The sequence below is a fragment of the Penaeus chinensis genome, chromosome 34 (assembly GCF_019202785.1).
Source record: "Penaeus chinensis breed Huanghai No. 1 chromosome 34, ASM1920278v2, whole genome shotgun sequence".
NCBI lineage: Eukaryota > Metazoa > Arthropoda > Malacostraca > Decapoda > Penaeidae > Penaeus > Penaeus chinensis.
The window spans coordinates 1600928-1615927 of record NC_061852.1 but is presented as its reverse complement, the minus strand read 5'-3'; the positions used below and the strand labels follow the sequence as shown (position 1 = coordinate 1615927).

At 34.5% G+C, this 15000-nt stretch overlaps 2 protein-coding genes across 3 annotated transcripts in view; one reads left to right on the top strand and one right to left on the bottom strand.

Moving 5' to 3' along the window:
• Window positions 1-3486, top strand: part of LOC125043950 (mediator of RNA polymerase II transcription subunit 30-like) — a 4830-nt gene extending 1344 nt beyond the window's left edge. Inside the window, exons 2-6 of the mRNA XM_047640350.1 lie at window positions 233-310; window positions 997-1154; window positions 1965-2123; window positions 2256-2357; window positions 3254-3486. Coding sequence (XP_047496306.1) covers window positions 235-310; window positions 997-1154; window positions 1965-2123; window positions 2256-2357; window positions 3254-3352 — 594 coding nt within the window. The 5' untranslated portion in view covers window positions 233-234 and the 3' untranslated portion in view covers window positions 3353-3486. The remainder of the gene's footprint in view (window positions 1-232; window positions 311-996; window positions 1155-1964; window positions 2124-2255; window positions 2358-3253) is intronic.
• A 2720-nt stretch (window positions 3487-6206) lies between these two features.
• The window catches only part of LOC125043772 (ubiquitin carboxyl-terminal hydrolase Usp2-like), a 136319-nt gene continuing 127525 nt past the window's right edge, over window positions 6207-15000 (bottom strand). For both annotated transcript variants that reach the window (XM_047640046.1, XM_047640047.1), the window contains 7 exons: window positions 13423-13539; window positions 12050-12176; window positions 10944-11175; window positions 10499-10745; window positions 10183-10261; window positions 9201-9429; window positions 6207-8924 (listed from right to left, as the gene is read on the bottom strand). In XM_047640046.1, coding sequence (XP_047496002.1) covers window positions 8837-8924; window positions 9201-9429; window positions 10183-10261; window positions 10499-10745; window positions 10944-11175; window positions 12050-12176; window positions 13423-13539 — 1119 coding nt within the window. In that variant the 3' untranslated portion in view covers window positions 6207-8836. The remainder of the gene's footprint in view (window positions 8925-9200; window positions 9430-10182; window positions 10262-10498; window positions 10746-10943; window positions 11176-12049; window positions 12177-13422; window positions 13540-15000) is intronic.

Here is a 15000-nt window from a genome sequence, read left to right as displayed (position 1 = left end):
TTTTTCATTTGACATAAAACCTCCATATTTTTATTTATTTCTCACACAGACATGCAGTACAGGGAAGGATTATACTTTACCATGACATTATCACATGTAATTTAGAAATGATTAGTAGGGTATTAGATAATTAGGAGGGTAATTATATAATCTTAATAAATATGGTTTGGTAGAATTTGATACCTAATATTTCATTATTTTAATTTATTGATTAGTACATTTTTGCTTGCAGACATGGCTATGAGTGGAGGATCAACAGGCATGATGAGGAGTCCTTACACGGGGCAGATGAACCCAGGATCTCACTCGGGTATATTATCTAGACTTGGAGGACCTTTGTTTTGTGTGTGTGTGTGTGTGTGTGTGTGTGTGTGTGTGTGTGTGTGTGTGTGTGTGTGTGTGTGTGTGTGTGTGTGTGTGTGTGTGTGTGTGTGTTTGTGTGTGTGTTTGTGTGTGTGTGTGTGTGTGTGTTTGTGTGTGTGTGTGTGTGTTTTTGTGTGTGTGTGTGTGTGTGTTTGTGTGTGTGTTTGTGTGTGTGTGTGTGTGTGTGTGTGTGTGTGTGTTTTTGTGTGTGTGTTTGTGTGTGTGTGTTTGTGTGTGTGTGTGTGTGTGTGTGTGTGTGTGTGTGTGTGTGTGTGTGTGTGTGTGTTTGTGTGTAGTCTGGCATGACGTGAACTAAAGGAGACCCAGATGTAAGGTTTCTTATAATTTTCTTAGTTTGAATGGCCTTTGCCTCTAAGGCCATAACAGGAATTTGCACAGACCAGAATTTGAGGGCAAAAAGGACAGAAATGCTACAAGTGTGTGCACCTCATTTTCTGTAATGTCATTTAGAAGAAAAAGAGACTTCATGAGATTCAATTACCAAATGTAAACTCACTAAGGGCAAAGCTTTACTGTGTGTGTGTGTGTGTGTGTGTGTGTGTGTGTGTGTGTGTGTTGTAAGAAGGGCAGTTGTTGAAATATATTTTAGATATTCCTTTATTTCTTTTTCAGGTGGTCAGACCATCCAACCAGGTAGCAGTGATTCACAGCAGCAACAACAGCAACATCCACAGAGAAATACTGCTTTCCTCTGCAAAGCTGGATGTGAGACTGTACAAGAGATCGTTGTGAGAACCAGCGAAGTGTTCTCTCTCCTTAAGACGATGCCGGTAATTATGATGGAATACCCTGAAATAGGGTGACCTCACGTGTGTATTATGGAGATTTGAAATGAGTGCTGTCATGTTTTAAGTTATGTGGATAGGTTAGGTATGCTGTTGTTCTGCATGTTTGATAGTATGAGAAAGAAAGAAATCCATTATAAATAAAATCTCCATTAAAAAAGATATATTTTTGGCATTTTGGGGGTAGAAATATATTAGGAAACAATTAGAAATATGTGTACTTAAAAAAAAGAAAAGGATAGTTTCCATACATATTTATGTAGTTTTATCATATTCGGACATGATGAAAATAATCCATGTCATATCAAATTATCAAGGTAGCTAAACCAGTATTTTGTGATTCCCATTTACAAGGTAATTTCTTGCCTTTCTAGAATGTAATAATAAATTTGCTATTGCAACTAGATTCATGGTAACATGATACCATAGTGTAAAATGTAGTGACTTACAACATTTTATAGATAAAGAAATGTTGATACACCCCAGCACTCCGGCATTTTTAAGAATTGTATCTTGCCATTTTAAGAGCTGTATCCTGTTTGATAATTTGGTGTATTTTGTAGACTCTTCACTTGGGAAGATATTTATCACTCTTGCCAAAATGGACCACCATACACATTGTGACAGTTTTAACAGGAGCAAATGGATATTCCCCTAATTCTGAGTGGAATCATCAACATTACTTTGGCATGTTAAAAAGGTATCCAGCATTAAGGTGTTCAGGTGTTTAGTTATTCACCATTTTATTGGTCACTTACAGGAATGGAATAATACATTGTACCTCTACACTTCCAGCTCCCCAATGGGACACAAGCAGGTACACAGCAGAGTCAGGATAAGAAAATGCGTATTCAGGAGTACCTCATAACCATCCAGAGGCAGTTCAAAACCCTGAGGGCGATCTACACCAGAGTAAACGACGATTGTGCTGGGATGGAATACACACACATTGAGGTAAGATCTATGTCTCATACACCTTATTAGAAGAGGTCGAAGTAATAGTTCATCCAGTATGGAATATGTGAATGTAGAAGTAGAGAAGTTTTAAACAATGCCTTTTCTCTAAAGGGTTTTGGTTATTTTCAGAGCCTTATACCGTACAAGGAAGAAGGAGACACCAAGCCAGACCAAAAGAAGATCAGTGAGAATTTCCGTCACCTTGTGGAGGAATCTCGAGAACTGAAGGAGGTAAATATTGACTTTTTCGTTCTTTCTTTCTTCCTTCCTTTTTTTCTTTTTCTTTTTTTCGTTTTTGTTTTCTTTCTTTCTTTCTTTTTGTGAATATATTTCTCTGAAGTGTCTATTATTATATCAGAAGTTTCTAACAGTGTCATGGCAATTCAGTTAGTATTAATAGATATCTATTAAAGAGATGTATCTGTCATCCTCACAATTAACTTAATCATGCAATAGAGCTAGGAGTTGACCCGTCTTTGGAGTTAAATCACTGATCAGTTTGGTAAATCCACAGTTTTAATGTACACTGATTATTTTCATGCCTGTCCAACATTTATGAATATATTTTGTGAAGAAAAGCCCAGCACACAGCTACTACTGCCAAGAATAGTAGTCTTGCTAGGGATTTGTGGGTCATTTCATCATTATCTCAGTTCAATTCCAGTTTACTTCCTTTTTGCTGTGTGAATTTTGTTTTGTGGTGTCCAGATGTATTTAAACCACAAACAAAGCATTTAACAAAGCATATTTAGCATGAAAAGTTGCACACCAGTTACTCACATGGTATCCACTGCCATGTTTGCATGTGCCCTAGAATTAAGACCTTTCACTGTTTTAGCTGGCAGTATGTGGAAGATTTGAAAATTACAATGGTAGATGGTCTCCATGATATAATTTGAAGGTTATTTCTGTAAGAAAAAGCATTGTAAAAGCAGTTCCAGGTAACATTTTAATTAAAAAGAGATTATCTCATGTCAAATAAGGATTAGAATTTTTTTTTCAACATCTTTGGCTTCATCATCATATTATTATTATAAGTTTGTTTAAATTTAATTAATTTCATTATTCATGATATTTCCTATTCTACAGAAAAAATTACAAATATATTATTCTTTCTTCATTTTCAGCAACTCTACCTTAAGGCTCGTTACATGAAGGAGATCATAGAACAGCTGCGGAAGATTATATGGGAAGTAAACACTATGTTAGCAATGAGTAACACTTAATTCATAACTCTGATATGTGTAATGGATAATTTCAATTGATTCCGCCTTTTGTACGGAGATTATTTGTAACAGCAGTGTTGTGATTTTGGAGACATTTAATTTGAAATTCTTGAAATTAAATATATTGTAAGAATAAGCAGCCGTTTTATTTTTGTTGTGCATAAGTACCTTTTATCTATTTATGATTGAGGTGTATTGTTTTAGGTATTTAATTTAGGTTTCATTCATTTTTCCCTGATACATTGAAGGTGGATTTTGAAGCATAGTCCCCTGCATTCCCAACTTTACCACTCAGAAATACCAATGTCTGAACTGCCAGATTCAACTCTGGTGGTTCACCTACTGGCAACATTAAGTGGCTGACATTTACTTGGCTTTGAATTTTAGTTTATACTTATTATTATTTGTGTGTGTATTTGTATATGTATATATGTATATATGTGAGTGTGTGTATATGTATATGTGTGTGTGTGTATGTGTATATATATATATATTTTTTCTTTCTTTTCTTTTCTTTTTCTTTCTTTTCTTTTTCTTTTTCTTTTTCTGTTTCTTTTTCTTTTTCTGTTTCTTTTTCTTTTTCTTTCTTTTTTTTCAGTTTATATTTCCTAATTCTATATATTCGTTATTATTACGTAAATGATGATGATAATAATTTTGTGCAGTATGCATGGTTTTCTTCCCATGGAACTAAGGCTATATGGTTATTTTCCTTTTTCATGAGTTTTAGTTATTATGTAATGTTATTTGACATATGCAAATTGATTACAGAATTAGAAAGAAGGAAAGGCACCCCATTGATTGCTTTTTTTTTATTTTTTTTTTTTATTATTTATTTATTGGGAAAAACAAATATTCAGCACAAAAGGCCAATATGCCCATCATCCAGTTGTACTAAACAAACACAGAAATGATGAGAAAAGAATTTCCTCAGATATTTTATCTTTAACCCCTTGCTGATGGGTACAGCGTGTAGACACATGCTATGCCCGCTGTGAGTACTTGTTTGATTGTTTTTATACATAGATGGCTACACTTGTACTAAGTCACCAATGAGCCAGTTACGAGTACTGCTTGTCTCGCCCGTTCACCCTTTTCTTTGATTTACGAAATATCTTACATTATCTTATTTTGCTGTTACTAATGTTAAAAAACATTATAATAATTATAATGTTTATAATAAAAATAACACCATCGATATTCATAGCACTAGTAAAAAATATGTTTTTCCCGCAAATTCAAATCAGGTACAGTCACAAGGTCTACTAATTGACTTCTTTGTGGCTAAGCACTAGCAGAGCCATCTATGGGCAGACATTTCACAAAAAAATATAGAAAATAGGCACAGCGTTTTCCCCATTTTTTGTTCATTTTCCTCGGCGGCATTGGGTTAAATGAAATGAGGAATTGAAGATCCTAAGTTCGAATAATGCCAGTTGTTTTTCACTGTACTTTTTGTGTAACTATAAGTGAACCTCTGGGAAAGGTATTGGCAATTTTAAAAGTGTATGTTTGGATTTCTTTATATTTTTGTGTTTTGTGTGAGTGCGAGTGTGAATGAAATCCCAGTATGGTGGCCTCTAGTTCGAATATCATGAAATAGGTATCATACTGTCCTTCAATTGCAGGATATTGTTGATCTTTATTTGCATGAACTGGATACTTTACCTCATTCACATTTCATAATTGTTGATGGTTTCATGTACCAAGTATTTTGAAGTATGAGATTGTAAGCGGTTTGTTCATCAAGTAGGGAACTTTGTACTTTGTAAAATGAGCTCTGTCATCATGAAAGAGTTTTTAAGTATGTGCATTTCATTTTAATAATATTTTTTAAAGACAATCTGGTGTTTTCATTGATTCATGGCAAAACAAATTGGTCTTTTTAATGGTAGAAGCTGAGAAAGGGGACTGCTATGGTGCAGCAGCATTTCACACAGCCAGGGATGAGGAGGGCCTAGAAGTTAGCTCTCAGTCTAAGACTAGAAAGGGCATCCAAGAAGATAGCATCCTAGTCCTTGTGATTCATCACAGAACAAGATAATAAGCAAGACCAGAAGAATTTACATGTTTTTGGTTGTTAAATTGTAGAGTTTCTAATAGATTCACTCATCTGAAGACTTGAAATGTCTCTTGGCACAGCTCACAGCTTGGCACTTCTTCACAAAGAAGTACTAATCCTCCCCCACCATTTTATCCCTTCTCCCCAAGTTCATGTAAAGATGGGACTTGACTGATGGACCTGGCTGGGTCAGTGCGCATGAGGGGAGCACTAAGGAGGAATTTGATGCTTTCTTGTTCACCTGTACTTGCTGTGACATAGCTTTATTGCACTAGAGATCACATCATTACATGCCACTCTTTCCAGTCTGGCTCCTGTGTACTTACACATATACAGAGACTTCATAATTTAGTTCCAAATCAGGTGGAGCCTTCCTGCCCATCACTGCAGCTGAACAGTGGGAGTGTTTTTGTGTGTATTTACGTCCTGTTTAAATTGTTTATATAACATGCTTATCATTCATGCAGGAATTATGTGTTAAGAGAAAGAAGTAAATTTTGGAAAGATGGTGGGATGAATGCGAGTTGGGCGAGATGACAATGCTGTTACCTTTATTACAAATATTTCAGTAACTGTATGAGGAACCATATATGAAGCTTTTATGTTGACTGTTATTTGCTCAGCAACTGTATATGGTCCTCCAACAGGTAATGTTAAAAGCCTATCATCTCGTTTGTCTTTTCTTGCTTATTTTTTTTTTTTTTTGTAAAATTTAGTTAGCGAGCATTCAAGGATTCTTAGTTATTATTTTTCATTTTAAGGGTGGTTCAAGGTTATGAAAAATAAGAGGCACTCCTTATAAATATTTATTTTCTCATATATTATACCATTAGGTGACATACTATTTTCTAGGAACTTCCCCAGTGCAGTGATAATAGAACATTGTGATAGGTATGAGTGGTAAGCAGCCTTCAACTAAGCCACTACATCTGAATAGCGGCTTGCCGAGGCAACTCCAAGGGATCTCAGTTTTTACTATTCCAAGCTTAAGGATTGAAGATGGTTGCCGTGCACTTTTTCTCATGTCACAAACTGGATAAGGCTGAATCTTTGTGTTTACTGTGGCAAGAAAGGAAGCCCTGTGCATTGTGTGTGTTATCTACAGTTACCTCAACCCCATGATACTCATATCCTATAGTGGTCATGCAGATAAACACCTTAAACTGCCACATCCACAAATAGCTTCTTTTTTAAATTGTTGGTAATTAAAACACTCTGATCTTTGCTGATTCTAAAGTTCCTTTTACCAAAAATATTCACATGTAATAAACAATACATGAACTGTGAAAATATTGACTCCATAACATTACAGCTACATAGTAGCTAAATGACACATATGTATCACAGCACAGCTCATTTATAGTTTATTTCAAAACATACTCAAACCTTAATGCTAGAATTGATAGAATTTTAATTGAACCACATTAGTGATCAATGATGCAAAAAATGCATAATGGGGATACAAATAAAGAAAAAAGAAATAATTAATTCATATAAATAGGCTTGAAAGAAATGTGAGCAGGGTAATTTTTTTTTACAATTGTACAGAAAAAAAGAGAACCCATTTGGCATTTTTCTTCGTCTACTTCAAAATATGGCCAAGAAAAATTAAAATATCTTTTCTACTTCACAGTTCTGTGATCAGCAGGTATCATAGCTTATGGTTGCCAAACAATACATTTGCCTACCAGTGCCTTGCTCATCCCAGAAAGTGAAGTGTCAGTCATCACTCAAATATTCAACTCAAAAGTTCAAGCCAAAATGCTTGGGCTTAAACATACCTCTTACATATACATACTGTATACCTTCAAACATATAGTACCAGGGGAGTGGTTGCAGTGAAGGGATTTATGAGGCTAACCAAAGAAAAAAAAAAAGAGAGAGATAAAAAAAAAAAAAAAGCTTAGTCCACAGAAACACAAACATAATTGCAAGTACACAAGATAGAAAATGACATTAAGCTACAGAAAACATTATATACTATTTAAATGTAAATTATAGTCTAACAATCAACTTTTAAAAGATAAACATGATTGGGAGATTTAATGTGGTAATTCAGTTCAAAATATTTTCTGTAGTGGTGAACTTGAAATATCCTTCTGCAACTGGAATACTCGTCTAAATGCTCTGAAATCTATTACTACAGCACTGATTTTGATGTCACTAAAATACAATACTCTCCCATTTCTAGTACTATGTAAATCATCTGACTCAGTCACACAATTTACCACAAGTCAGCTTTTGATAACAGTATTGCCCTCGTCGCATAGACAGTGAGACACAATCTATTTCACACTGCCGGTTTCATTACAAGAACTGTAAACAATCTTTCTAGTTGAGAATGGCAGCATCAAATCTTAAGTGCAGCATCTTTACGCAGCATATCTTGCAACAGTAAGATGTTATTTGACTAGACCATCATTACTATACAGCCGAAACTTTGAGAAATATAGATAACATGATCTGTCTTTCAGATAACAATTTATTACTTTCAATATATATAACTACATCTGAATCTTTACAAATCTTATTTAATTTGTAACATATTTACAATATATATTTAATATAAAATATACATTTGCAAGTCTGTGTCTCTATACATACATATGTACATAGCTACACAGATAAGCCTACAATCTTAGCACAGTATTGTGGTAAGCAGTTCAAAAATGTCTACTGCCACAATGCTAAATCACATGAGCATTATAATTTTTTCTTCATAGAATACTGTATATAATCTAATGCCTCAACTGACTTTTATCAATTTAAACAGGATGCTAATTCACTGCTGGCATCTCTTTAAAAATATTTCAATCTAATAATGTCTATCTCTTAGTACTGTAAGCAATGGACAACTGACAGTCTACTCAAATCATTTCTCACAAATGACTAAATGAAGCTTACACAAATTTCTGAATAGAATCAAAGATAGAAAAAGAAGGATCAAGACACAAAAAGTTTGTGAAAAATTTAGAAGTTTTGGGGAATAAACTAAGAGGAAGGAATCACATGGAGCACAGTAGTTTTCAGCTGCAAAGACTTCTGCAGCGGCTGTCATGAGGTGCACAGCTTAATGCACTGATACTGAATAAATTGCAGTACTACAAAGCATCTGTTCTGAAACTTTGAGACACTCGTACTATTCTTCTTTTTTTCTTTTTTCCTTCTCAAAGTGAATGGATATTATTCTTTGTGCACTTTGGTAGGACAACAGTAGTAGCTCAAGGTGCAATACCATTCTTTTCTGATACATCTGTTTTTTGTTTTTCTTTTTCCTATGCTTAAACATGCACACACGCACACACATATTCACTCTCCAATCTCACATTTGAGCATACAAATGGACACTTTTTCTAAAATTCCTATTAACATTAATCTACCAAATCTTCACTCAAGCTCCATTGGTGACATTTTCACACATGCTATAGTTTAGACGATGAAGATGATATTTCATAGAAGAGCACATATGCCTCAGGACTGCATATTCTCCCAGTGGAAATATTGGACACTCTGGAAGATTAAGATAATTATAAATATGATGTCGACATTCACTGACAATATATGTTTATAAATCTTGTATGTTTGCTCTGCTAGCTGTTAGCTTCATTTGCATATATTAAGTATATATTAATCATGACATGACCCAATTCATAACTAATCAGTTTTGAAAATTCAGATAACTAATACACTATACTACCTTGAAAAAAAACAAAAACACTCTTATCTACTTCAAAATAAAACTCTATCTACTTTGACACAATGAAGAAAAATAAATACAAACATTACCTTGAGTCATTATATTCATGCCAAGAGCCTGAATAAGGATGTTTGCAGTAGGCTGTGTAATGGCCTGAGTATGTAGTTCCTGAGTGGTTGGCAACGCCTATCAGGTTGTACAACGGCGAGGTGCTTGAGTTAGATGCATACTTTGAGAGGGTCAGTCCTTCAAGCGGGAATTCTACGGTGCACGACAACTTGCCTCGCCACCGTTCCAAGGGGGAAAAGCGCTTCAGATCTGTTGGCTTTGGTTAAGGACCAGAACGAAAGTGAAATGATGAAGGGTGTGTATTGTATATGAACAGTGAGGTCTGTATTACGTGTATTTGTCTCTAAAAAGAGACTGATGCTAAATCCTTCCTGCCATCTTTCATCTCTTGACCTAGGTATTTGTACCATGATCACATAGCCAAACTTAAATTTCCTACCTGAATAATTCATGAGATTTTCCCTTATGTGTCAAAGATATAAAAATATGAAACCTACTCTGACCAAACTGTAAATCCTGTAAAATCAATGCTGTTAAACAATTTCCATCAAATCACAACTGCTACAGAAGACATTTTATTTCAAAACTGCCTCAGATGTTGACTAACATTTTTTTGTATCAAAACGGATTACATCTGAAATTACTCTTATCAACTACGATACTTGTAATATAAATCATTAGAGAAATAGATTAAATAAATTTTCTGAAATAATATTCTATAATTCTGTAATTTCTTATATATTAGACCTATTTCCCTCCTGCTACCAGCAATATCAGTATTAGATTTCCTTTTTGGGAAATCATACAAGTTCAGTCTAAGAGATATAAAATTATTAGCTGTAAAATTTTGCCTTCAGGACAGGGTTATCAATTCTATGTGAATAAAGAACCCACTACCCAGAAATTTACTCAGAATTAATTCACATGAATATCTGTATACCAAGTAGATATGTAATAGGTCGATGAATACAAAGTTAATACACCATTTGCATAAAAGGATACGTAATACAAGAACTTTGGGGAACTTCTGTATGCTGAAAGACTTTGTCATTTTTCTTCTCTCCTTGCATTTGGAACATGTCTGTAATGGAAAAAAGGGTGAACTTGTAATGCATATACATAACCAATTATTGCAAAAATAACATGCCTGTCTATGTTAAGAGCAATCAGTAAACATTAAACTGATTATAATATTCACATTTTAATAACCAAAAATTATAACAAATAAATAGAGAAATATTCAAATAAGCCCATTAATTTTATTCCATTAATGAAGACCACTACACAAAAAGTTGTGTAAAACTTTTGAGTGACTTACCGGCCTTTCATCTCCATCGAGCACCTCCTCTTTGGTGAAGAGATCCAAACACTGTGATATCCTCACCTGACCTGATTTACTAGGGATAGGCAGACTAAGATCCCAGAATGGATCAAAAGTCACAGAACAATGACCACAAACTGAACACTGTAGGGACGACTTCAACTGCCCCACAAACATATCTACAATCTTGCTGTCGTCATAGCGCAGATATCGTTTCCAAGACTCCATTGCCTTTTGGTTGTCACTGCAAAGACATTACAATTGTTAAGCCATGGTTCCCTATCATTTAAGAATAAATCTTTCTTTTAAGTGCCATTTAATATCAATCATAAGAATTACTTAGCATTCATACTCTCTTCTTCTTTAGGCCCTTATAGCCACTTAAACGTATGAATGACATTGCCATTCAAATCATGATTCCTTTTCACAGGCTAATACTTACTCAAGATCATCATCAATATCCTCTGTTATGGGCTTAGGCTTGACAGTAACACGATTCACATCCTCATGGAGACCTTCCAGTAGTTTACGCAAGAACTCCTGTGCATCGTGTTGTTGGTATCCAGAAAACACCGGGGCAAACCTCTGGAGCTGCGCTTTAAATGGTCCCGTATTGAGGGCCCGACTGCTGTCTGCGCCCTCATTCCACATGTCTGATAACAGGCTTGCGAAGGCTGTGGGAACAGGGAATTAAATCAATGCAATGGAAGGTGTTTAAGCATTTGCATACCATCAATGTAGTAACACATAAAGAATGAAATCTTATAAGATTATCATAAACTAACATGAACTAATGAAATCTGTATTTCTACTATGGCACTATTGTTACTATCAATACTTCTAGATTTATTTGACCTTGACTGGCAGTATTTCTACTTAGTGGAAATGCTTGACAATCTCTAGAATTTAATCTTTGATTCAGAATGATGTTCAAAACTTGGGTTGTCTTAATAATAACACGCTAAATATCCCACAATAATATGCCATTATTCTTACTTAATATGATGAGAAAAAACACAAGAAATGTTCTCATTACACACTACACCCTATATCCCAATTCTACTTATATTATGCGCGCAAGTAATATAAGTACATGAGTGCGCGTAGGCTCTCTCTCTCTCTAACACACACACACACACACACACACACACACACACACACACACACACACACACACTCACACACACACACACACACACACATACATACATACATACATACACACACACACACACACACACACACACACACACACACACACATACATACATACATACATACATACACACACACACACACACACACACACACACACACACACATACATACATACATACACACACACACACACACACACACACACACACACACACACACACACACACACACACATATATATGCATATATATACACATGTATATACATATACCTATACACACATATACATAGATACATATATATAACCATAAATGTGTATATATGCATTTATGTTTTTATATATATACACATATATGTATTAAAATAATCAAATAGTGCCCCTCCACTTACCACGAATAAGGTCACCCCTCATCGTAGATATTGTGGTATTTATATCTGAAGAGTAACCATCCCTCACCAAATACTCGAGCAAACACCTTGTATTACTGAGACACTGTGTAACACTGTTCATAAAGCACTGAAAAAGAAAATGATCTATTGTTAGAAAGGTGCAGCAATAGAGAATGACATATGACACAATATAAGTATTAGAGTAGTAACATCAATGATTAAAATAATGATAGAGAAGATATTATTGTTATCCTTATTAATATTATCATCATTATCATAATTATTATCATCATTATTATCATTATAGTATTATCATTATTACTAGTATTATCATTCTTATTCTTATTCTTATTCTTATTCTTGTTGTTATCATTATTAACATTAACATAGTAGTAGTAGTAGTAGTAGTATCATTATTATTATTATCATTATTATTATTATTATTATTATTATTATTATTATTATTATTATTATTATTATTATTATTATTATTATTATTATTATTATTATTATTATTATTATTATTATTATTATTATTATTATTATTATTATTATTATTATTATTATTATTATTATTATTATTATTATTATTATTATTATTATTATTATCATTATTATTATCATTATTATTATTATCATTACTATTATCATTATTATTATTATTATTATTATTATTATTATTATTATTATTATTATTATTATTATTATTATTATTATCATCATTATTGATATTATCATTAGTATTAGTAGTAGTAATAGTAGTAGTAGTAGTATCATTATTTTTTTTTATTTTTATCATTAATAATAATATTATTATTATTATTATTATTATTATTATTATTATTATTATCATTATTATCTTTATTATTTTTTTTATTATTATTATTATTATTATAATCATTATTATCATTATTATTATCATATCATCATCATCATCATCATCATCATCATCATCATCATCATTCATCATCATTATTATCATCATCATCATTATTATCATCATCATCATTATTATCATCATCATCATTATTAGCATCATTATCATTATCATTATCATTATCATTACTATTAACATTATCACTGTAATTATTATAATCATTATTATTATTAATTAACATCATTATTATTATTACTATTATTATCATTATCATTATCATCATTGTTATTATTCTTATTATCATTATGACTGGTATATCTATATAAATCATTATCAATATCATCTTCGTCATCATCATCATCATAATAATGATAACATAATCAATAATAATAATCATAACAAAAAATTACAATAACAATAACAAAACAACAACAAACAACAAACACCAATAACAGCAACAAATCAACAATGCAAATAACATGATCAGAGAACTCACGGTGTTTCCAATATTTCTCAGACCAACCAGTCCATTATTCTCGCTCAAGACGCCTCCGGATCCGCTGCTCGAACTGCTAATAGTCGAGGCCTGTCTGCGAGGGGGAGAGCCGTCATCCTGGAAGGGAAATGTTGGGTCTTAGTAAGGGCTTGTGTTCATCCACAAGGAAGAGATTACATATAATCGTAAAACATTTTTTTTTTCCTTCAGTTAAATATGTTTTCGCTTGTAGTTCTACGTGTACTTCTGCCAGTAAAATGTACATTCCTAACGGAAAATAATATTAATAATTTAAAAAAACCGACGAAAAAAAGAAAAGTAAATATTTTCACTCTTGGTTAATGAACCGAAGAAAAACTGATGTAGAAATCAGATATGCAAGTATTTGTAAATTCTGTGAGTCTAATTCAAACTTTCTGTTAATTATACGAGGTGAGGGAGAGGGAGAGGGAGAGGGAGAGGGAGAGGGAGAGGGAGAGGGAGAGGGAGAGGGAGAGGGAGAGGGAGAGGGAGAGGGAGAGGGAGAGGGAGAGGGAGAGGGAGAGGGAGAGGGAGAGGGAGGATGATGAGAAGAGGAGGAAGAGAAGGAGGGAGAGGATGAGGAGGAAGAGAAGGAGGGAGAGGGTGAAGTAGAAGAAGGAGAGGAAAGCAAGACCTTACGTGCAAGACTACATGTATATCTTGCATTATATGTAAGTCGGTCCTTCTACATTGTACATACGAGAATACCTTTGGCATGAGGGAATGTTACATGATATATCCAGTAGATAACCCTCACATAACTGTTTTCACATTCCAATATAAGCCAAGTCATCCTCGTGTGTTGGTTAATTTTATCAGCTTTATCATCATCTTTATCATCTTCATTATCATTACTGTCTTCATCGTCGTCGTCGTCACTGCCATGGCCATTATCATTGTCACTGTCATTGTCATTGTCCTCATCGTCATCGTCATTCTCATCATCGTTATCGTCATCAACATCATCTCTATCATCAACATAGCATTCAGCAGTATGTTGTCAGACCGATCATATGGCTTCTCGCGTGAGACAGAAAACAACACTGTCCCGTCTCCTGCCACTGACTGGACGGTGACAGTGCCCAGCTGCCGCGCCATGGCTCTCCTTGATGAAGAGCTTGGCAACGCGATCTGCCAAGTCGCGGTTCACAATTCCTAAATAACTCTTTCATTGCGAAGCACGCCGGCGCAGAGGGAAGGAAGGACGGACCCTCTCTCTATCGTAACTCATAACGCTGGCGCCTCATTCGTCGTGATGAGGTTTGCCCCGCTGTGGGATGACCCGGACGGCGCGGCAAAGGGTGACAAACACAGACAAACGAGGCCAAAATAAACACCGGGGTCGCGGCACTGGGGGGAACCGTGCCAACAAAGTGCTAGCTACAAGTACCCGACGCGTCACCGATTGTAGCTCCCAACTTACAGAAGAATCGTTGCATGTGGCTGACGTCAAGGGTCTACAACACCCACCTGCCGACGTCTCCGGGCTGGTGTTCCTTTCCCCCGCTGCTGGGCCTTGCTTTTGACGCGGGGCTGCTGTAGGAAACTCAAGCAGAA